At 32.5% G+C, this 25,754-nt stretch overlaps 1 protein-coding gene across 1 annotated transcript in view; it reads right to left on the bottom strand.

Moving 5' to 3' along the window:
• ppk23 (amiloride-sensitive sodium channel pickpocket 23) overlaps window positions 1–25,754 on the bottom strand; it is a 133,878-nt gene that overhangs the window by 58,700 nt on the left and 49,424 nt on the right. Inside the window, exon 2 of the mRNA XM_081742728.1 lies at window positions 25,485–25,685. Within this exon, the coding sequence (XP_081598854.1) occupies window positions 25,485–25,685 (201 nt within the window). The remainder of the gene's footprint in view (window positions 1–25,484; window positions 25,686–25,754) is intronic.

Raw genomic sequence — 25,754 nt, 5'->3', positions numbered from 1 at the left:
AAAAAAAAAAAAAAAAAAAAAAACTGCTCTACGATCAACCAGCACTAGAACTATTCCTTCAGTCCCAATAATTACTAAGTCAAATCCGCCTGGATCTTTTACAATCATGCAATAGCATCCTGCGGTCTGGGCATTTCCAGATTAACATACATATCAAATCTATCAACAGCATGCAATTACTCTACCCTTGTCAAAGATTTTATATTCTTATTACATCAAACAGTCCCTACTCTATGCTTTGCTCATTCGAGAAACAGGTATGTGTTCCTCCACATTGTTTCTCAACACGTACCTCAAGATATTGGCGAAATTCTCTAACTTAACCGGTGATACACCCTCAACCTCACTGCAGAAAGCTCACCAAGAAAAAAAAAAAATTGCCATTGTAGAATGGTTGACCACATCTACCGCGTGAATTTTCTCAAAATGTTACTTCCATTCCAGGATGAAGTGGCAATACTTTGTAAAATGGTAGTAAGTATGCGTGAATGAGTAATTCTAAGCAAGAAAAAAAGTTCATATGAACATGGGTGCATTTTGAGCGATAACTGAGATATGAACAGAAATAAAAGTACCACCACCAAGATCAATGCACTTCATGTATTGGAAATAAATAATTTATTGAAGTTGGTAAAAGCTACGTAGTAGCTAGTAAGTAAGCCATTATGTTCCCTGACAAAAATAGATTCGAGGCTCATATCTGTTAAAATGATTGTCGACTAGAAATGTTTCATACTGAGGTCGCAAGATTGCCAACAGGTAGCAGCACACGTAACACAGTTACTAATTGAAGCGTCACACCTACAGTGTTGTGAGAGTGTGTAGCTGGAACATGTGCTCATTTTGAGCTGTTGTTATCTGGATTATTTCGGAAGCATTTCACACACAGTTACCGTAAAATGATATCCACAGATAAATGAGGAACATGTGGACATGGTGTTTGTGTACAGGTTTTGTGATAGAAGTACTCACGCGACTGTTGAAGTATACAGGAGGCTTGTTTCATTACCCAAAACACCAAATAAGACAATGTTTACTAATACGTTTCGTGCATTGAGAGAGCATGGAACAATTCCCAGTGCTAAAGTGACTTCCGAATGTAAAATCAGACAATCTGTAAAAGAACAGGAAAAAAACAATTGTTCTTGTGCAACGAAGTTCTACCACAACTACTAGACGAATGTCAATATGTATGGGTATTCCACGCACCCATCTGTAGCGGACACTACATGCGAACAATTCGTATTCATTTCATTACCAACCGGTGCAGCACTTTCATCCTGCTGATTACACTTCCCGGCTTCAATTTTTTCATTGGTTACTACACAATGCAGTACAAGTGCCATACATTTTTACACTGATGAAATGATCTTCACTCGTACCTATGTGAATAATAATCATATAAGATACACTTCGGCTCGAAATTCCTAATATAACCCTTGTCACGGGGTACTAAGGCAGATTTTTCATAAATATGTGGTGTGGAATGGTTGGCGACATTCCTGTTGGCCCCTTATCCTTCATGAATGCATGAATGTACAGCGGTACCTTCATCTGTTACAAAATACTTTGACGGACCAGTTAGACAATGTTCCTTTGTATATAAGGCGGAACCTCATCTTGCAGCATAACCGAGCACCGGCTCATGCCAATCGGTTAATCATTCGGTACTTTAATGCCACCTACCCTAATCGATGGATTGATCGCGGTAGTCTGGTTGCTTGGCCACCTCGTTCTCCTAATCTCATCCCTCTTGATTTCTGTTTATGGGAGTGGATGAAACAAGGGGTTTACCGGGAAAGGGTGAATACAAGGGATGGAATGGAAGTTTGTAGTATGAATGCTGTTGAATTAAAGCGAATATCACAAGAGCTTCGTAACGCAATACCAGATGTCCTTCAACGCGTACAGACATGCATAGATGTTGGTGGTGACATTTTTCAAAGTCTGTTGTGGCCTGCTATGTGTCCTTTTCACCTGCTTGTGATCAATTGTTCGTGCTACTACTGACCAGTATGCGTTAATATTGTATTTTTTTTTACCATTAATTACTTGCTTCTTAAGGACTTAATTATCATGTACTAATTACCATTACACCACAAAGTAATGCAATAATAAGTATTATCATGTTTTTCTAGCATTAACTTTCACAGTTACTCTTATATTTCCACGTTTTACATGAAACTGATTTTGTTTACGTTTTTCTACTTCATTTTCATTTCTATTCGTATCTATTATCGTTCAAACTCGGACCCATGTTCACATGAACCTTTTTGCTTTGAATCACTCATACTATAATTTTCTAAGTATATATATATATATACACACAATACTTTGAAAAATTATAGTATGAGTGATTCAAAGCAAAAAGGTTCATGTATAGGTGGACCATTTATCTCGCTACTTCCTTGTAACTTTTACACTAATAGACGAAAGAAAAAACGCAAATGACAGCAGGCAGACACTGTTTGACATACTTTTTGATACCACCAGGTTAACATTGTTGCCAGTCCAACATAAAGTTTTTTTTTTCAATAGTACTACGTCAAGTCATTACATATTTCAAATGTATATGTTAAACGAAAACTTGTAAGATAACTTCTGTGATTCGATGTTGCAAAGTAAGGGCGGTACAGTACCACAAATATCCAAATTTTGGTGGACTGTACAGCAGTAATAACGAAAGTGACACAGACGAGGCAATGCACATCCAAAGCATTTTAGCGTCCAATACTACGGTCATTATATGAATTATTCGAACAAGTAAAATCATAGCCACAAGGAATTGAAAATTTGACTTTTTTTCGAAGGATCCTTCAAAATTTGGTTATTTTTCGATGTTTGTGATAGTGTCCTTAGTTGGCAACCCTGCATAACAAGTGTGATGTAAGTTTTTGTTTTAAACGTACAGTAGATTCGAAACGGGAAGTAAATATTTCGATAAAATAATACTCGATAAAATACTCGATACTCGATACTCCAGATACTCGAAAAAATAATTAGCGAAAGTATTTCTAATGTACTTTTTAGCCTGTATGTGTTTATGTTGCGATTAGTTTCTGACAACTCATTCACTAAATTCATTTCCCAAAACACCTTTCGGATTCTCTCTAGAGAAGCGAATTGCACTATGTGGCAACGTCGCAGAAAAAAGAATCACAGTGAAGAATCTACCAATCTATCAAATAGTACATTGATTCTTTCCAGATGACAGTTAAAGTCGATAGATGTTGATGCTAGCATCATTTATTTGCATGACAATCGGTGTAACTGCTTGATGGATTCGAAGAACAATGCTAATGGTTCCAAGTTAATCTGCGACGTTGCTACATAGTGAAATTTTGATTCCGCATAGCTGCTGAAGAAGGTTCCGGGGCTATGGACAAACAATAATAGATACAATCTTTTAATTAACATTATTCTTTTTACATACAGTATATAGTACGTAAATCTATTATTACTATTATTATTATTATTATTATTATTATTATTATTATTATTATTATTATTATTATTATTATTATTATTATTATTATTATTATTATTATGAATAAATGAATTCAACAATACTATTATCGTTGAACAAAAATAAAAATAAAAAATAGCAGAACAAGCTGATATAGTTTTTGAGCAATCGGAAAAAAAAAGAAGAATCTGTAAGCCTAAAAATTTGCGCTGTACGATAACCTCACAACAGTGGCGTATCCAGAGGTGCAATCGGGGCAATTTCCCCCCCTTCCCCCGGAAGAGGATTTTTTAAAATTTTATATATAAATAAAACCCATTTCAGAGTTTGGGAGCTCTTAATAGTAGCTCTAACTAGCAGTATTACAACCCACCGCCCCCCCCCAGAAGTCCGTCCTGGATCCGCCTCTGCCTCACAACCTATTAAGATGAAACTGATAAACAAATATATCCTCATCAAGTTCTTCATTATGACATTACCAAGAAGACAATATATAGTATAGTTAACGAAACATCATCGCCCTAAATCATCAGTAACTGTTAGACTTTAATTTCTGTTTAATAAATTAGTGAGCAAAGTTGATACATATTGTTCTATATTATAAAAGAGAGTGAAATATGAAATAAGTTGAGAAAGCTTAATGTAGCCTATTTCATTGTTAAGTTTGAAATTTTCAATTTTCGACATTTTGCTATTCTTTACTTATTAATATTTTATAGTTGTCTATTTGAAGTCCGTAGTGCAGTCATACATATTTGCCTGTGATCTTTGCATAAATGTTTTACAGTAGCATTTCATAGTAAATCAGTTTAAAGTGTACTTCAAGAGTATTCATTCGTTCTTTAAATGCTTGAGAAAAAAGTACATATAGATAGGATGTTATTAGATTCTGAAACCCTAAAATGCATTTTAAAAATGTGCTTTTCCCTTCATAATAATTTATATATGCGCGTCGTAAAGCAAACAATTCTTCATCGACAATCTATTGAGTAGAATCGCACTTGAAACAATATGAATAATTCATTCTCTCGTGAGAAGCAGAACGAATTTCTCCTTCTACTGTCTTCTTCTTTCCATGCAACGAGCGATAGAGCTTAGACTATGGTTCCACCATATTTCCTTCCCTCTTCCCTACCGCAAGGAAGCAGGAAAGGAAATTTTTTCTGTCATGAAACATATGTGATTACATTGTACGTAAGGCCAGGCGTTTAAAGGATTGCTCTGTGAAATCAGCGTGCACTAGGAAGAACCAAATGGGATATGTAAACAGATAGTAACATGATGATGATGATGATTTAATCTAAGTTGCCATATCTCTTATGGACATCAATCAGGGTTGAAGACTCCATACTAAAATAACTATAAAATTTTTGTTCCGTCTTTCTTTATTGATATGCAAGAATAAAGTTCCATAATTGTTTATATTTAAAAAAAATATTTTTCTTATTATTAATTGCGAAGGCACGTGATTTTGTGATTTCATTATAGAGCCACCCCTGGTCACTGATTGTAAGAATTTTCTTGTATCATCTTGAAACCACTCATATTCTAATGAATTTATCAAAGGTAGGGACTGATCCATTACAAATTCGCAAATACAACTCTGAAAGTAAGGTTTTCTATTTATGCTCGATGAATGCCTCACTTGTTGCTGGTAATGATTGTAAAGAGGTGTAAGAGAGATTTCTGGTATTTCGATTTTTTAGCTCCACATTCTACACCGAACGTCTGGCATGTCTTTCCTTTAAATTGTACACCATAAAAGCTGCGATAAATTTCGTTGCTTTCGTTACTATTGTTTTAATATTTCATTCTGTATTGCCTACAATGCAACCAGTGGCGTGCCGTGACTTTTCTCACAGGGGACTAGGTTCGAAGAGATGTGTGCTGTAGAGTGGAGGTCCTGAGTAGTATTGTTGACACCAAATAAGACAATTTATATGTTTCTGTAAACGCTTCTTCTACCAAGCCTCTTTCTTTCAAGAAATGGATAATTTCAGTCATAGTTTTATTTGAAAAATCTAAGAGTCTGTAAACCTATATTAATTCACTCCGCAAATTGTTAAAATTAAAAAAAAAAAAAAAAACGTAAATTGATTGAAGGGTCAAAAGCAAGCAATCAGGAAATCGAGATTTCAAGCACTGAAAATTCTTTAAATCTAACAGCTCAAGAAATTGTAACTCACTGAGATCTTGAAATCACAGTATCAATAATGTCATTGAAGATACGCACATATTTAATTTCTGAATCTGTTCAGTCATCTACTTTACGTCTTTTATTAGAAGGTTCCCGTTGTCATCCAATTCTACTTTTCTCTAAGTCTTCAAAATCGTTTCTTACATTTCTAAGTTAAGATACCATTTTTTGTACTTTTTGGATGCAATATTTCACATCCAAGGTTTTACTTTAAAGAATGTTGAATAGTATATCCGTGCGCGAAAAAAAAAAAAATGGCTGAAAACTTTTAGTAGAAATGCAAAATCGAAATCCTTCACTGATAACTCACACATTTTTTCTTTTTTTGTAGTCATGAAAGCTTCGGTGTCGCAATTATCTGAATCTTCTACAATGTTCTCAGAACACCGTAAGAGTTCTATTTGATTTTCGTTTACTGCATACACAATTTTTGAATTGTAATTCCATCTTATAGTGGCAACCGTTGGAAATCGCTTAGTTACTTCTGATTCAGCAAGCGCGTTACAGCATTTCGATGAATATGAAAAGAAATTTGGAACGCCACTTATTCTAAAAAAAAAAAAATATTTTACATTCCTTGATGTGATTAACAGACTTTGGAACAACGAGATTGAGTCTGTGATGATAGCAGTGTATGGTGAGTGCACTCAAACACCTTTTCACAAAAGATTGTAAACCGTTCAAATGTCCAGAAAATGTGGCAGCTCCATCCATGCTGAGAGAGAATTTGGAAAGCATGCTCACTTAAAGCAGTCACAGTGCAATCACTAGTAACATCTGCAAAACAAATAAATCTTTCATGAATTGCCGTCTTTCACGTACCGATTGAATGTTGAGAGATCTTTGCAATGTCCGTAGTTTTGTCCAACATTATTGCTGTAAGAAGTGTATTGTTCATTTCTGACTCAATTTTATCCAAAATTACTCACCAACACATTTAATAATATAATTCTGAATTCTGTTGATGTTCCTATAAACACGTCCATGCTGTGAAGATGACAAGTCAACATGGGCACCCGAACGAGAGGGCAGGGTGGGGCCCGGACCTTTCTCTGGTTCACGAAAATGTATACGTAATATAGCAAACCACGTATATTAAATACCAGAAATACCAGACGCAACATAGCAACCATGGAGATGGGCCCCTCCCTAGAAAATTTTCTCCAGGCGCCCCTGCAAGTCCATTTAGTGTCGTACTTAGAAAGTAACTGAATTACTACTTTATAATTTCCCTAATTGACAGAATCTTCCTGTTTGTTATGACTTCTAAATGATAGCTCTTGTTGCCATAAAACAAGAGGAATAAATGAATCGGTTCATTAGTTCTCGGTTTGAATCAACTTCTGCATTGCTTGCTCAATTGAAAATCAATTCTGGTTTCCCGAAAGTTTTCAGTTTAGTTATTGTGGACAGGTGTGAATAACATTTTTCTTGGCGCAACTTGGGTTTGCGAAAATTGTTCATGTCACAAAAGCCATCATTCTTCCACACGTCCTTTTCTATGTGGAACAGAATACAAGGCCAGCAATACAATTTGTTTCTTGTCTTACATGCAGTTAACTATTTCGAAGAAGCAAAATAATCCGTTTTGATATTATGTATATAATCTTTCATTTTTGTCTAAATGAAAATGCTTGGAGTTGTTCTACCATTGGGTATTATTTGTTGCATTTCTTGAGAATTAAGGAATCCAATGGTCCAGAATACAAGACTGAAACGGCCGCGCATACGACAGAACGCCCGTGCTTAGAGCTTAGACAACATAACACGAGGACTCAGGGCTGCCAACTAAGTACCTAGTAATTATTGTGCATGATGGTCAATATTATGGTATTTTCTAGAGTATTATGGTACGCTCCAAAAATCAAGCGTGATATACAGTAATTATTATTCCCCCCCCCCCCATTTGTTTATTTGTCAATTGGAAAGCTACTTATTTCGAGTTTTATTATTATTAATATAATAATAATAATAATAATAATAATAATAATAATAATAATAATAATAATAATAATAATAATAATAATATATATGTGACAATACCATGAACGTCGTTTCTCCTACGTATTGGTACAATAACATCTGACCAAAATAAATTGTCTCAAGTTTATGATGCACTAGACTACATTGTGCAGTAAAATTAGAATAACTATAATACTCACTGACAGAACTCGAGATATAGTGACAAGCGAGTTGACAAATCTCTTTATTCAAGGTTCAAATGCAAGGAAGAAAATTAGTAGCTAATGTTTCATATATAGTGCTACACCGTCTTGTACGGAAGAAGCACTATATTCATTACATACAAGACTATCAGTTTTATCATGCTACATTATGAAAAACCTAACAGGAAAACGCTAAAATGCACACAGAATTTTTGTGGCTTTACAGAAACGTTAACTTCGCATAAAATTTAAAAGTTGTATAACTTTATTTGTAATTCATTTCAGCTCGTCAAATTCTTTTTACATGCACAGAGTAACATAGTCGTTTTGGGCGAACTAACCTCTCTCATTTAGGATTGTTCTTCCATTTAATATTTATATATAACCAAGGTTTCAGTGGCAGCAACTGAAGGGATATTTTACACTCAAATACTACTAATAACTAGGGAAGGAAAATTTGGAAGAAAGTCAGCCACGACCTATTTAGCCCTATTTAAAGGTGCCATTCTAGCATTCACATGGTGAGAGTAAGGAAACCATGGGAAACCTCAGTCAGAATGGTCGGTCTCGCGATTTGAACCCAGGATCTCCCAATTGCTCTACGCTCGTTTGGTGATAGGCTATATGCAGAGGATCTCTGTTACTACCTTAGATGCTTGAAACCTCGGTCTGATTTCCGATGGTTTTTGTGTGGTTCTGGCCCGATTAAATTTATCACCTAGTATTGCCCAGAAATTTCGTGAAGTACGAGATGAACAGAACTCTTCCAGTAAAAACAGCATTCTTTTTTTCTAGACGAGACAGCTCTTTCACTACACCTTTTAGAGACAGGATAGCTCCAATCCTTGCTCAGATTCAACATTACATCTCTTTGTGCTGTAAGGAATGAAACTCCAATGAAACAAGCACGTACTATACTTTAAAAAAAAAAAAGATTGGGTAACATTAACACGCACGAAATGGAATGGCTCTATGCATTACGTATCCCCGTGCACCATAATTCGCCTTTGGTGCGAGCAGTCCGCGTTCGATTCCTGGTTGGAACACACGGTCGAAAAGATGCGTAACAATTGTTATGAGTGAGGCTTTTCCTGGTTTCTCCTAATTCAAACTCACGAATGACGGGATGCACCTAACATATAGGTCTCAGGTAGCTTCCTTCCTTTCCCATACCCGAATAGTGTGATCACCCAGATTCGTTATCTCTAATACACGATGGGCTTAAGGCCTTAGATGCCAGTAATGCTCAGAACTTGTATGTATAAATAAATATATATTTACATCGATAAATCTGAACTACAAAAATTACATTCTAAAGAAGTTTCGTAAAAACTCCTCCCTATTACTACTGAGGTCTATAATACATGAGAAAAGTTATTTTTTAAAAAATCCAATACAATACAGTGGTCCCCTTGCAATTGCATTTTTTCTTTCCTTCTTAGTTTCTGATGCGGCGCAGAGGCAAGTATTAAAGAACAGACGGAATCCTCATCTGCCAATAACTGTTTTCCGAAAAGAAAACCACTCCAGTCACTTCGTTCTAAAGTGGAACAAAGTTGTCCTTTTGGTAAACAGGGCAATAAAAACATTCAGGGATAGTATATGTTTATGGTACCGTACTTCAGAAGGTAGAGACAGAGAATACAAAGGAAGTGAAACCAGTGTCATATTTGTAACCTTATATTCTGTGGGAAAAAAAAAAATACAAAAAATCCATATTCGTCCAATTTTTCAATATTGAAGTGAAGCAAAAAGACAGTCGCATCTCGTGGATTATGGTACTTTTGCGTACCATAATGAAAGTACTATGGTACATGGTACAGGACTTGAAATTATGGGATGTGTACCATAATTATGGTACGGTTGACAGCCCTGCGAGGACTAGCTGGCTGGACCCTGTTCCCTTCCCCGAGAAAAGCCGATTAAAACCCGAGCGTTTCCGATCTCCACTTCGCTGTCGCACCCAGCACACGGGCGCTGACTATAGTTGTGTCAGAACAATTGAAATAGTGTTATTTTACGAAAATAGAGAAATACAAGCAATGTTTTCGTTTTCTTTGGTATATATTTATCACAAAATACTTTAATTAAAATGCCAGGGGACTAGCCTATCTACTGATTCAGAAACGTCTCTACTCTTTTCTTAGCTGAAAATCCCATGCTGATTTTACTGCGCATGTAACATCCTGCGTGATGATGAAGAAGTAAAAGAATCATATCTATGTCATCTAAGATGTGAACCTTTTCTTTTCTAATCTCGGCTAAAAGTAGTTTGTTAAATAATGATATCTCCTTCTTCGTGCATATTGTATAAGTCATCACTTGAAAATGTATCATGCTTTGCGATTTCAAAAGGAATAAATTTCTGATAGGTAACTATTAGGTGATGTACATTTCCGGAATTTTTCATCTAACCCGTAAGGTAATTGCATATATGTCTTATAACCTGCAACTTATTATACATAACTTTAAGCTTACTGTCTTTAATGGAAGAGGACTGTTGATATCTAGTTCATATTTTTTTTATTTATAGCAGAATAGTGGAAAGTCTTCATGGCATTGGAAAAAAAAAAAAAAAAAAAACGTCCAAGTGCTCGCGCAAAGTTCTGAACATTGCAATATTGACAATGAATAGCAAACATTAATAGAATCGTAACAGAAGCAATGGATTTGATCTCAGACTGTTAATGGTGTACAATGAAAAGGAAAGCCCATGGTCAGATATTTTGTACAAGATGTGAAGCAAAAAGGTTGGAAAACGAAATAGTCTCTCTTACACGTCCTTACACTCATTATCGCCAATAACCGAAGTATTCGTCGAGCATATTAAAAGAGGTTACTTTCACGTCTGCATTTACAAATCTGCAATGAATTAATAGCTAAATTCGTTAGATTATGGTTTGTTTCGAGATGACAAAAAAAAAAAAAAAAAAAAAAAAATCAATGATACTTTCTAGACAAAGTAACTATAGCCCCAAATAGAGCTCTACAAATGATATGCTGCATGTGCTTCTGCCGTATAGTGTGGGTGTTTTGCGTCAAAATTAAGTTGTACAATTTTCTGTGGATACAATGGTGACGATATGTGTGTGAATTGTTTAAAAAATATATCGAATACTTATACTACGAGGAAAGTGACATAGAATATTTATTAATATATATATTTCTTTTGAAAAAGTTGAGAAATATTATATGTAATATAAAATTATATATATATATATATATATATATATATATATATATATATATATATATATATATATATATATATGGATATATAATCACGGATATACGTCTGTATCATAAAAATTAAAAACTGTGTGATGTGTGTGTGTAGTGCACATATAGTTGTTATATATGATGTTTTGGTTCTGGGATTGGCGTAGCAATTGTGTACACCTTCTTTTGTGAAATCGTAATTGAGATCACTTCTTCACTTTCCACCCAGTATTACAAGGTTGGTTTGGAGTCCAACTCTCTTTTAGCCTCGGTCTCGAAACGTCGTTGGCCCACTGGTTCGAAGATGATGAGAAAGCGTACTAAAGTGGTAGAGCTTGGTACTGGAAATCGAAACCCAGGTAACACTTGAAGACTGTGAGTTGAATCTAACTAGGTGGGATAGCTTGACTGAATCAAAGAGACCATTTCACTTTACTTTTTATTAAAAAAAAATAAAAATAAGAATACAGATGAATTTAACAAAATCGGTTACTTGGAGTTACAACTTGGAAGTTTTTCTACATTATTCAGTGGGAGCACAACGCTATTATACTCAATGGGTGCTAGAAGGTTTTTACGCTAAACCGCGAGTTATTGAAAATAGTAAAGTGTGAACTCTGTACATCGCAACTTGCATTGGCCCGAAAGGAAAACATGTTAAGTCTCGAAGAGGGAATGTGGTCTCAGATTGATGGGACTTGAAAATAAAACTCATATTGATCACTAGACAATCTCAAAGTGCTCATCCCGTGTGGAGGGGGAACTTAGAAAAAATTAGCACATACCTGATTTTTATGAAGAGTGTCCCGAACCCAAGCGAAGTTCACTGTTAGTCGTCCGTCCGTAGAATCAACCGGTGCGGCAGACAAGCCTCGCTTATAAAGGCGCTTCGTCCCACGCATTTCTGCCTTTTCTGACGTAGCTCGAAGGCGACGTCACGAGCCTCCTCGAGCATGGGAGAGACTTCTTCACGCGCATGCTCAATAGTGGTTAAGACTTCTAGTATTTCTATGATTTCTTCTCTATCACGCCGGGATTGAAATTCCTATTTTACATTTCTTTTTACAGTTTTTGTTTTATACCTGGTTCTAACTACATAATAGATTTCATATCTTTATTGCTCTCGTGGTGTTCCCTAACTATTGCCTCTAGGACCCAGCTCTGTGATCTGAGTAAAATCAAAGCTAGGGTCATACCACTATTTCATGCGTGTGGTTTGGTGTCAATGAGGCATCAGGTTGATAATTCAATCTGGACCTCACCTGACTCCGTTCTCCCTATTCCTTTTTTCCCTTACTGCACACACAATTTGAAACGCGCGGGCGTCTCGCCCTATAATTTGGAGTCCGGCCTAGGACTTCGAGGCACAACTGTGTAACAGTTATCCGCCGACCTCGGTAAAAAAAAAAAAAGCAAACAAAAAAAAAAATGTCGAAAGTTATCTTTCTGGCATTTTTATTCGGTTACAGAAACGGTTGTCCAAGGCAAGTTGCTGGGAGTTAAAGGGTTAATATAGAATTGGCCTTACGTCAGGCGTTAGGAACTAACAACAAACTTTCTTGAGGGATTGGAGATTATGCACGACTAAACTGCAAGAGAGCGTGATTGTAAGATTTCATGTGACATAACTAACTATAGTACGTATAAATGTTACTCAATTTCATTAACAACTCTTAGATTAAAACGCTGTAGGATGAAACCTTACAACCCTTGATTCCTTCTAGCTTATAGTTATTAACTCACCATAATATATATATTTTATTTTATAATTTTTGTTTTTTTTTTTTTAAAAAAAAAAACCAATTCCTAACCATATTATTAAGCATGACTTCGAACCGATCATGAGTACAACTTCTAGTATTATAAAGAAAATTAAGATTTTGTGAGTTTACTGATTTGCTAAGTACAATGGTCTTTGCTGTACTGGGTACCATTATAGATATACGTGTCAAAGGTGATTGTCTCAGGCTACTAATTTTATTTAACTATAAATGAAAGAAATTTAACATTAAATACACTTGAACAAGAATAGCGTGAAGCGCTTTAACGTTGAATTACAAGAGTAGATTACAAGAGTAGTTTATAGTATAAACCAATTGGGAAAAACATACAATGATTTAGACTAGGACGCTCAATTGTGTTGCCTGAAATTTTTTTTTTTTTTTATTCGAGGCACAACTGTGTAACATAGTATAAACGTTCGAAATTGTGTAATGATGTGTGCAGTGTTAAGCTAGGAAGTTCGTTAAATTAATTAGGCAGATATAACTTTAGGTTGAAAACAAGAAAAATATTTAGCAGCTATATTTACTTCATGCTACTAGATGTAATGAGAAGGTTCATTTCACTTTATCTCGTTTGGTCGGATGACTAAAAGAGACATATCATTTCTTATATGTTAGCGAAATGTCTTTTTCAATCATTCGCTGAAAAACAAAAGTTTTCCAGTTATTTTTGTACTGTCAATAATTTTGCCATCTTTTAATGTATCCAAGTGAAACCTACGTCAAATTGTAGAAAATTGTTGAAAAGTTATTATACACATTTTATTATTATTTTAATTGTTTAGCTCGGATTTTGGAATGTATGATTGAGAAGGTGTTCGAAATATAAATATTTTAAATTCTATTATCGTTTGTGTTGCTAATTTTTTAAGTATGGGTAACAATAAGTGATACATTTTTCCTGATATCTTTCTACATAATTTAGTGTTTGAACGATACAGATCGGTCTAGTAGTTTAGGAGATAAAAGCATTCAAATCGACTATGCTTAGCTTCTAGCCGCCATTTTGAATCACCCAAGAGTAACAAGTGATACTCATTGGATTGTCATTTAGTATGGTTCCATGAGTAGGAAAATGTAAAGAAACATTGAGCAGATCACAGTGCAAGGTTCAGTACCTTGTCTCTCAGATTACAATATGACAGCACATAATATGGTTAATTAGATGAGACAAGAATTACTGTGAACTCTTAGGGCTTTATGCAGAGTCGTTTTAACGTATAATTAGCGTCATACTAAAGGTCTGACTACTGCAGGAAACATATGTTAGTCGAACTCTTTAGTATGGCACTAATCATGCGTCAGAACGATTCTTCATAAGGCCCTTAAAGTTTAATTTCTATTTTACTAATATAATATTTAAGTTGATATATTTGTCAGTCAATAGATAACATCAAGTTGAAGAAAATAACAGTTTGAGATTAAAATTTCCATCCATATTTTGGAAAGAAACTTATTTGTATGGCGCTAGATAGAAAGAATATTGTTTGTTCCAACATTAATTCTGGTGGTTCTCCTCTCGTAACGGTGACACTAATACTTCTAACAGTGACACAGATTCTCCTCACAGTTACACAACATACTAGTTGGAAATAAAATTGCTCAGAGTTGAAATGTAATGTCACTCACCCCGTATGATATATTTACTTCTCATTCTTTACGGTCTCATCTTCCAAAGAACGTTAATTGGTCTTGCTGAAATGGTAAGATTCACATATCGCCTTCCTGTTCTTTTATTACTAAGCAATAGAAGAATTAGGTTTGCAAGTATAGTAGTATTTTCTCGAAAGTGTTTTGAATGTGAGTCTATTTGTAAACTCCGTTATTTTGTTCTATAGCAATTATTTGTAATATTGTGAATATTTTTTCTGCTCCTGACTGATTTTCTTTTATTGTTTCGTGCAAACTTAAAGTATTCTTTTCAATAGAAACTAAACTTTTTTCTACATATTTTCCTTCTCGTCCATTGGATATACTTTATTTTTGTTTGAAATTAAATACAAGAACTACAATGGATAAGACAGTTATAGACGTGCGTTTGTAAATGTTTTACAAGAACTATACTTAAAATATATGGCCTGTGTTTAGCAGAAGGGGTTCAGCTCTTTTCTCTAAAAAAATGTTACAATTTTGGTAATTTCTGTTCACATTCGGTTAGTTTAGAGTACGTTAGGTTAGTGTAGTTTAGTTTAGGTTAGGTTAGTTTATGTTAAATTAGTGTAAGGGTCCCGCATAATTTTCCAAAAAATGATAGAATTCCGCTTATTTCTACTAATATTAGGTAAGTTTAGGTTAGTTAAGGTTAGCTTAGGTTAGTTTATGTTAGGTTAGGTTAGACTTGGTTACGTTATGTTACGTCTAAGTACTTGCATCATTCATTTCTCCTGTAAATTTTGTGTTTTTTACGTGCTTCTGGATACCTTGTACTAAACATACTCCAAATATATTAACAGAGTTGAGTACTTGCGCCATCTGTATATATGTATTTTTAACCCATTGATTTATATATGGAATTTTCTGTTTCCTTTGAAGTGAAGTGGAAATTTTCATCTTTTGCTAAATATCCTTTGCTTTTTCAAAGCGAATTTACGTTAAGCATAAATTTAAAATTACCTAAATTAAATTATATATATATATCAAGTTATTCATAGCAAAATCTAATTTTCGCGAAGTAAGCAACATTTAAATATATTTGATGATATCAGTAAAATGAAACCATTAAAATTACAGTTCGTTTCAAAGAAAACGGAAAAATAATTCTCCATAAAAATCAATAAGGTTATTGATTTAAAGAAGAAATCAGTAAAATCAAACCACTATAAAAGGAGACGTCATTTCAAGGAAACCAGAAAAATAATTCCGCATAGAAATAAATGGGTTTACTAATTTAAAACAGAATTCAGTAAAATCAAACAACTACAAAAGGAGACGTCATTTCAAGGAAAACATAAAAATAATTCTCCATAGAAATAAATGGGTTTATTAATTTAAAAAAGAAATCAGTAAAATCAAATCACTATAAAAGGAGACGTCATTTCAAGGAAAACATAAAAATAATTCTCCATAGAAATAAATGGGTTTACTAATTTAAAAAAGAAATCATTAAATTCAAACCACTATAAAAGGAGACGTCATTTCAAGGAAAACAGAAAAATAATTCTCCATAAAAATAAATGGGTTTACTAATTTAAAAAAAGAAATCAGTTAAATCAAACCACTATAAAAGGAGACGTCATTTCAAGGAAAACATAAAAATAATTCTCCATAAAAATAAATGGGTTTACTAATTTAAAAAAGAAATCATTAAAATCAAACCACTATAAAAGGAGACGTCATTTCAAGGAAAACAGAAAAATAATTCTCCATAGAAATAAATGGGTTTACTAATTTAAAAAAGAAATCAGTTAAATCAAACCACTATAAAAGGAGACGTCATTTCAAGGAAACCAGAAAAATAATTCCGCATAGAAATAAATGGGTTTACTAATTTAAAACAGAATTCAGTAAAATCAAACCACTATAAAAGGAGACGTCATTTCAAGGAAAACAGAAAAATAATTCTCCATAGAAATAAATGGGTTTACTAATTTAAAAAAGAAATCATTAAAATCAAACCACTATAAAAGGAGACGTCATTTCAAGGAAAACAGAAAAATAATTCTCCATAAAAATAAATGGGTTTACTAATTTAAAAAAGAAATCAGTTAAATCAAACCACTATAAAAGGAGACGTCATTTCAAGGAAAACATAAAAATAATTCTCCATAACAATAAATGGGTTTATTAATTTAAAAAAGAAATCATTAAAATCAAACCACTATAAAAGGAGACGTCATTTCAAGGAAAACAGAAAAATAATTCTCCATAAAAATAAATGGGTTTACTAATTTAAAAAAGAAATCAGTTAAATCAAACCACTATAAAAGGAGACGTCATTTCAAGGAAAACATAAAAATAATTCTCCATAAAAATAAATGGGTTTACTAATTTAAAAAAGAAATCATTAAAATCAAACCACTATAAAAGGAGACGTCATTTCAAGGAAAACAGAAAAATAATTCTCCATAAAAATAAATGGGTTTACTAATTTAAAAAAGAAATCAGTAAAATCAAATCACTATAAAAGGAGACGTCATTTCAAGGAAAACAGAAAAATAATTCTCCATAACAATAAATGGGTTTATTAATTTAAAAAAGAAATCAGTTAAATCAAACAACTATAAAAGGAGACGTCATTTCAAGGAAAACATAAAAATAATTCTCCATAGAAATAAATGGGTTTATTAATTTAAAAAAGAAATCAGTAATATCAAATCACTATAAAAGGAGACGTCATTTCAAGGAAAACATAAAAATAATTCTCCATAGAAATAAATGGGTTTACTAATTTAAAAAAGAAATCAGTTAAATCAAACCACTATAAAAGGAGACGTCATTTCAAGGAAAACATAAAAATAATTCTCCATAGAAATAAATGGGTTTATTAATTTAAAAAAGAAATCAGTTAAATCAAACCACTATAAAAGGAGACGTCATTTCAAGGAAAACAGAAAAATAATTCTCCATAACAATAAATGGGTTTATTAATTTAAAAAAGAAATCATTAAAATCAAACCACTATAAAAGGAGACGTCATTTCAAGGAAAACAGAAAAATAATTCTCCATAGAAATAAATGGGTTTACTAATTTAAAAAAGAAATCAGTTAAATCAAACCACTATAAAAGGAGACGTCATTTCAAGGAAAACATAAAAATAATTCTCCATAGAAATAAATGGGTTTATTAATTTAAAAAAGAAATCAGTAATATCAAATCACTATAAAAGGAGACGTCATTTCAAGGAAAACATAAAAATAATTCTCCATAAAAATAAATGGGTTTACTAATTTAAAAAAGAAATCAGTAAAATCAAATCACTATAAAAGGAGACGTCATTTCAAGGAAAACAGAAAAATAATTCTCCATAAAAATAAATGGGTTTATTAATTTAAAAAAGAAATCAGTTAAATCAAACCACTATAAAAGGAGACGTCATTTCAAGGAAAACATAAAAATAATTCTCCATAGAAATAAATGGGTTTATTAATTTAAAAAAGAAATCAGTAAAATCAAATCACTATAAAAGGAGACGTCATTTCAAGGAAAACAGAAGAATAATTCTCCATAGAAATAAATGGGTTTATTAATTTAAAAAAGAAATCAGTAAAATCAAATCACTATAAAAGGAGACGTCATTTCAAGGAAAACATAAAAATAATTCTCCATAAAAATAAATGGGTTTACTAATTTAAAAAAGAAATCAGTTAAATCAAACCACTATAAAAGGAAACGTCATTTCAAGGAAAACATAAAAATAATTCTCCATAGAAATAAATGGGTTTATTAATTTAAAAAAGAAATCAGTAAAATCAAATCACTATAAAAGGAGACGTCATTTCAAGGAAAACATAAAAATAATTCTCCATAAAAATAAATGGGTTTATTAATTTAAAAAAGAAATCAGTTAAATCAAACCACTATAAAAGGAGACGTCATTTCAAGGAAAACAGAAAAATAATTCTCCATAGAAATAAATGGGTTTACTAATTTAAAAAAGAAATCAGTTAAATCAAACCACTATAAAAGGAGACGTCATTTCAAGGAAAACATAAAAATAATTCTCCATAGAAATAAATGGGTTTATTAATTTAAAAAAGAAATCAGTAAAATCAAATCACTATAAAAGGAGACGTCATTTCAAGGAAAACAGAAAAATAATTCTCCATAAAAATAAATGGGTTTATTAATTTAAAAAAGAAATCAGTTAAATCAAACCACTATAAAAGGAGACGTCATTTCAAGGAAAACATAAAAATAATTCTCCATAAAAATAAATGGGTTTACTAATTTAAAAAAGAAATCAGTTAAATCAAACCACTATAAAAGGAGACGTCATTTCAAGGAAAACATAAAAATAATTCTCCATAAAAATAAATGGGTTTATTAATTTAAAAAAGAAATCAGTTAAATCAAATCACTATAAAAGGAGACGTCATTTCAAGGAAAACATAAAAATAATTCTCCATAAAAATAAATGGGTTTACTAATTTAAAAAAGAAATCAGTTAAATCAAACCACTATAAAATGAGACGTCATTTCAAGGAAAACATAAAAATAATTCTCCATAGAAATAAATGGGTTTACTAATTTAAAAAAGAAATCAGTTAAATCAAACCACTATAAAAGGAGACGTCATTTCAAGGAAAACATAAAAATAATTCTCCATAGAAATAAATGGGTTTATTAATTTAAAAAAGAAATCAGTAAAATCAAATCACTATAAAAGGAGACGTCATTTCAAGGAAAACAGAAAAATAATTCTCCATAAAAATAAATGGGTTTATTAATTTAAAAAAGAAATCAGTTAAATCAAACCACTATAAAAGGAGACGTCATTTCAAGGAAAACATAAAAATAATTCTCCATAAAAATAAATGGGTTTACTAATTTGAAAAAGAAATCAGTTAAATCAAACCACTATAAAAGGAGACGTCATTTCAAGGAAAACATAAAAATAATTCTCCATAGAAATAAATGGGTTTATTAATTTAAAAAAGAAATCAGTAAAATCAAATCACTATAAAAGGAGACGTCATTTCAAGGAAAACATAAAAATAATTCTGCATAAAAATAAATGGGTTTACTAATTTAAAAAAGAAACCAGTTAAATCAAACCACTATAAAAGGAGACGTCATTTCAAGGAAAACAAAAATAATTCTCCATAGAAATAAATGGGTTTATTAATTTAAAAAAGAAATCAGTAATATCAAATCACTATAAAAGGAGACGTCATTTCAAGGAAAACATAAAAATAATTCTCCATAGAAATAAATGGGTTTATTAATTTAAAAAAGAAATCAGTTAAATCAAACCACTATAAAAGGAGACGTCATTTCAAGGAAAACATAAAAATAATTCTCCATAGAAATAAATGGGTTTACTAATTTAAAAAAGAAATCAGAAAAATCAAACCATTAAAATTCCAGTTCGTTTCAAAGAAAATAAATAAAAATGTTCTCATTATTCTTCATTGAAATCAACAAAGATAATGCAGTTATTCAATACTGTTAATTTATGAAGGTCCATCATATCATTATTCATTTTCTTATTTTTTTTAACTGTTCATTTTCTCAGGTCATATTTGAGCGAAGAAACGGAAATTTGTTCCAGGAAACTTAAATTCTTGGTTAAAAAAAAATACTACTATATGTATTTACGTAAAGTTAATATCTTGCAATGCAATCTATATATGTAAGCTTAATGACTTAATGTAACTTATTTCAAACATACAAATTGTCATAGCAACGCTACGATTACGACATCATGAGCTTAGCAACAGTAGTATATTCTCTCACTTTGTCTATAGAATTCAATTAGCTATGCGGATATTGACTTTTTTCCTGACATGTCACACAGTATACTACAAAATCAATTGACATTTCTTTGTGTTGCGTTATACCTTCAGTTCAATAGTATAGCTTGACGTAGATAATAAACTAAGCACATAACGAGACAAACAGGTAAATAAAATATTGCTCAGGCAAAAGACATGTCTGAAAGGAAATAAAGTATAGTTCAGCGTTTAATAGTAAATAGTTTATTTACAAATAGTATCTGCGTTATTGTTAGAAATATGTGTCTGTTAGAATAAATCAACATCAATAGATATGATCGCTACTGAACAGTGCTTACATTTTTCATATAAAGTAAATAAATAAATAAATACTATTATTCTACTTATAGATTTCTGTAATTCCTGAATTTCCTTTAAGCTTTCAAGTTTTCGACTCCTTCCTGGAGACTAGGTCACGGATGTTAAAAACAGGAAGAAAAAGAATAGAAATATCAAGGAATAAAAATGGAACGGACTTACCAAGGGAAGAGCTGTGTTATGTGGAAACACGTTGTCAAGTACGTTAGCAATCAACGGATGAAAATAATGCAAACTAAAATATGGCGGATTCAATTTATGCACCTTTCTTGTTCCTTGGTGGAAAGTTACCAACTCATGTTATTATTTTTGTTGTCGGGCCAATGCTGTGAAAATTTTGTAATTGCCGCTTCCCATTCACCACTCAACCATTCCTTATTTAAATTTAATTTCTTTCTTTCTTTCTTTTTTTTAAATGAATAAACACATTTTCAAAAAACAGTCTCTCTACTTCATTTCTAGCTCCAATAAGATTTTTGAAACTTCTATCCCGTGTTGCATTTCTTTTAAATGCTTTGATAAACGTGAACACCGGATTTTCCGCTTTTGAATTACTAATATGTTCCTTTACTCGCACTTCTAGATTTCTTTTCATTTTGCCTACATAACTCTATTGGCAACTACATTTTATTTCATAAATACCGGATTTTTCACCTGAAGCTTAGTCGAAAGGTTAGAGAAAATTCAGGAATTACAGAAATCTGTAAGCAGAATGATAGTTAGAATTCTTGAACGTGGTTTTGCATTGTCTAAAATAAATTAGTTTATTCCAACAGAATAAAACTATCAACTACGTCAGATTGGTAGCAAAGTGATATACTTCTTAATGCCATGAGAATTAATTTTCTCTCGAAAACTAACCATTAAGTATATGCATTTACCACTAATGGTTCGTATTACCATTACGAACATCAGAGTTTAAGTATATCATTTTATTCTACTCGAGGTGATATATCGATCCATATATATATTTGGTCTTATGTAATATTATAGTTAAACATCAATTAAAATTTTAGACTACCATAATGTTGTATTGTATCACAGTAACCATACTATATATTATTGTCTTGCTGGTGTCAAAACGAAAAACTTGATGAGGGGTATGCTCCAGTTATCAGTTTCGCCTTAGTAGTGACGTGGTTATCGTACAGAATCAATATTTAGGATTACTATATACATGCTGTATATAGTGCTTGTCAAAGTTTCGGAACTCTAAATATCTTGGTTAGAATGCGTTTTTCTGAAAACGTGAAACTAAAAAGTTGAAGGATATCAACTGAACCATAGAAAACCCGTGGCAGTCAATATGTGTGCAGCCCTATGTTGGCCCTACGGAGCCCAATTTTGAGTTTTCAAATGGGAGCCCCTATTTTATATTCCAAATTCGATATTCACGGAAGAAAATAAACCAGAGTATGTGCTGCTCAAAGCTGTAGGATTGATTCCAAGGCCATACAGAGACGGAAAGAGAATCAACGTGAGAAGTGTGAAGAGTTCCGTAACGGCTAAGTTCTGTATCTCAGTTAGAATGCGCTTTCTGAAAACGTGAAACTAAAAAGTTATCAACTGAGAAAGGATATTAACTGAACGATTGGAAAGCCCGTGCCAGTCAATATGCGTGCAGCCCTGTGTGGGCCTTACGGAGCCCACATTTGATCTTTCAAATGAGAGTCCCCATTTTGTAAATTCCAAATTTGGCATCTACGGAACAAACTAAATTAGAGTATGTACTGTTGAAAACTGTCGGATATGATTCCGAAGTCATACAGAGCTGAAATAATACAAAGAAAGATTAACTGGACGCAGCAGAGTAAACTTTATTATGTAAAAAATATTTTGAGCCTATCGGAATTTGTCTTATTTATTTACTGGAGTCCAATGCGTTTTTTACTTATGTATTCTCTAGTTAGATGTATCATTTGGCATTAACAATCGTTATAAAGAACAGTATTTAAATATCGTTGACTTGTAAAGCAAGATTTCAAGACCAGTCACGAGTCTTGTTGGATTTACTTGGAATGTCTGTATTTAACGTCCTTAACACTCTGATTCAAGTCTTCTAAATCTGTACATAGAGACAGCTTAAGGCTAGCGTCTCTCTAAACAGAAGTTTGACGCTTAGACAAAGTCCATATTTTACTAAAACGAACTGCCAAGTATTTATGTTTCACCAAAATCATAGGTGATGGCGACAAGAAGAATCAAGTTTACACAGGTACAATTTTGTCTGTGTAATTTCTATAATTGATTTTATAGTTTTTATGTTAGAACCTTGTACAACCTACTAATCTTTGAATGTTATGTGAAATGAATTGAGAAATATCTTATTTTGTTCTTGGTTTTCATCTTCCTTGCTCAGCCCATACCCCATTCACCTCCCTTAACGTTGCTTTAAAATAATAAATATAAGTATTCTTGGAAGAAGCAAGCACTTGGAGGATGCAATCTTTGGAATTCGATATGGAATTTTGTTACTCATAATTCAGTGGTAAGTACGTTGAATCAAAATCACTAAACCCTTAAAATTTGAGGGTTTGTCCACTACATTTCTGAAACATATTGGAACTACACGTATTATTATTATTATTATTATTATTATTATTATTATTATTATTATTATTATTATTATTATTATTATTATTATTATTATTATTATTATTTTAACGTCTACAATTATGCACCGAGGGAAACAGACTGTGATGATGAGATGAATGAGAATGATGGAAAGAAGAAAATGAGAGGAAACGGAATAACCTCGAAAAAACTCACGCACACGTTGTTTGTGCATCACAAAGCTTCCTTGCATATATATAAGGTGTAACACGCATGTCGAAAAGTGATGAGGTGATTGCGAACATCCAAATAAGTAAAAATTTTCATATAAACATGGGTCCAATTGAAAAGTGAATGGAAATGTTCAATATTACAGAAATAATACAATCAAATGGAATTATCCCTGTGCAAATACATTTACGACTACAGTAACATAGAGAATGAAACTAATCAACATTTGAGGTTATTGGGTTGTCAGTGTTGCCAACTTGGTACAAAGTGTTATGTTTTCAAATAGCACTAGACGTCCACACGTTAGCATATGATTGACGTTCCCTCCGATTCGCTTTAGAAAGACAAGGTGTCCAAGCGTGAAGTCAATCAACGGCTCACAATAGTAAACAACGATTCATGGATTACAACTATTACATGTCTCCCAAGATAAGTAATTGAGAAAGGTATTCGGTGGAGGCCACAGCGTTCGTTTATGCCACACATAAACTTTGGAAAACAGTGCCCCATGTTTAGAAACGTTTTCATATCAGCAATCATATGCTAATGTGTGGACGTCTAGTGCTATTTGAAAACATAACACTTTGCACAAGATTGGAGACACTGACAACCCAATAACCTTAAATGTTGATTAGTTTCATTCTGTATGTTGGTGTAAATGTATTTGAACAGCTATAATTCCACTTGATTGTATTATTCCTGTAATATTGAACATTTCCATTCACTTTCCCATAGTCAACCATTGAAGAGACTCGACATTTGAACACCCTGTATCTCGGAAACAAAGCAGCTTCGGAACCATATTCATAGGAACAGTTTTTTCTTGTTTGGATGTCTGCAATTACCTCGTCACTTTTGGACATGCATTTATGTTACACCCTGTATATATACAGGGTGCGGAAAAAGTCCCGGAATGGTCCAATAACTCGCGAAATATACAGATCAGAATAATAATAATAATAATAATAATAATAATAATAATAATAATAATAATAATAATAATAATAATAATAATAATAATAATAATAACACGTATTAAAGTGAGAGTGATTTGACCCAAAATTGAAAACAGCGCCTTCACGGATGGCGCTTGAATCGACACACACAAAAAAAGGGGGGTCGGCAAAATGTTATGGAAAGGTAACGTGTTAGTCTGTATTCTGTGGGTATACAGTTAGTGTATTGGACTGCCGAGTGAAAGGTCCTGAGTTCAAACCTCGCTCAAGGTAATCCTTTTTTCTTTTTATTTCCCCAATAAATTCCATACGTTTTAACTTCAACTTAGTACTTTATTCAACTTACATAAATACAAATTTCGATAATTAAATTGCAAACTAGCGTTATAAAGTGGTTCTTAGGAATAGGGTTAAAATTCATAGGATTATTTACAACAAAAATAAACTATTTTTTTCGCCATTTGTATTTTCTTACAAGTTAATAAATTATTGAAAAATACATTATTTTTTAATCGAAGTTAAAATGTATGAATTCATTATTTGGGTACAAAAAATACACAAAAGAATGTTACTCTGCGTGGGAATCGAACTCACGACCTTAAATTACCTAGTCCAATACGCTAACCGTGTGGCCACAGAGTACTGGACTTACACTGCAAATTTTCATAATATTTTTATACCCCCTTTTCTTGAGTGTCGATTCAAGCGCCATCCGTGAAGACACTGTTTTCAATTTTGGATCAAATCACCATCACTTTTTCTGGAGAATCCAAATGTGCAATAAGAAATGCAGGTTCTCATTTACAATTTTAAAGTAAACCCCCGTACCCCTGAAGAGGCTGAGGATAGGAGGTTGTGTTCGATATCATTGGATAGCTTTTTCACAACTATTTAACACGTGTTATTTTTGTTTTTCTGATCTGTATATTTCGCGAGATATTGGACCGTTCCGGGACTTTTTATGCACCATATATATATATATGTTCTATTTCATAAACACATAGATCACATATACTAGGATATTAAATGAAAGGATAAAATTATATAAAATATCAGACATTGATAGTAGAAATAGCTGTTGTGGACGAAAAGGGAACAACATATAATTTTACGCTTCCATAAATCAAACAAATCTGTTAATGAAACAATTCTTAGACTTACTTTTTGATGTATTCATCGATATAGCTTTCATTCACGGGATTTTCTGTACACAATGTGATAGCTGGAAAATAAACGTCCCAGTTGTGAAAATCCGTGTCTAAACCTGTGATGGTTGGATTTGTTTGAAACTTCTCCCATAGAGACACGATGATGATAGATGTGGCAGTAGCACCAATCGCACAAAAGCAGAACCACATAAACCTATTGAGAAACAGAAACAAATTATTTTATATATATATATCTACACTAAGAATCGCGTTTCAGAAAACA

This window comes from Thermobia domestica, chromosome 16 (genome assembly GCF_964235325.1).
Source record: "Thermobia domestica chromosome 16, izTheDome1.hap1.1, whole genome shotgun sequence".
NCBI lineage: Eukaryota > Metazoa > Arthropoda > Insecta > Zygentoma > Lepismatidae > Thermobia > Thermobia domestica.
This window is presented reverse-complemented; position numbering and strand designations above follow the sequence as displayed.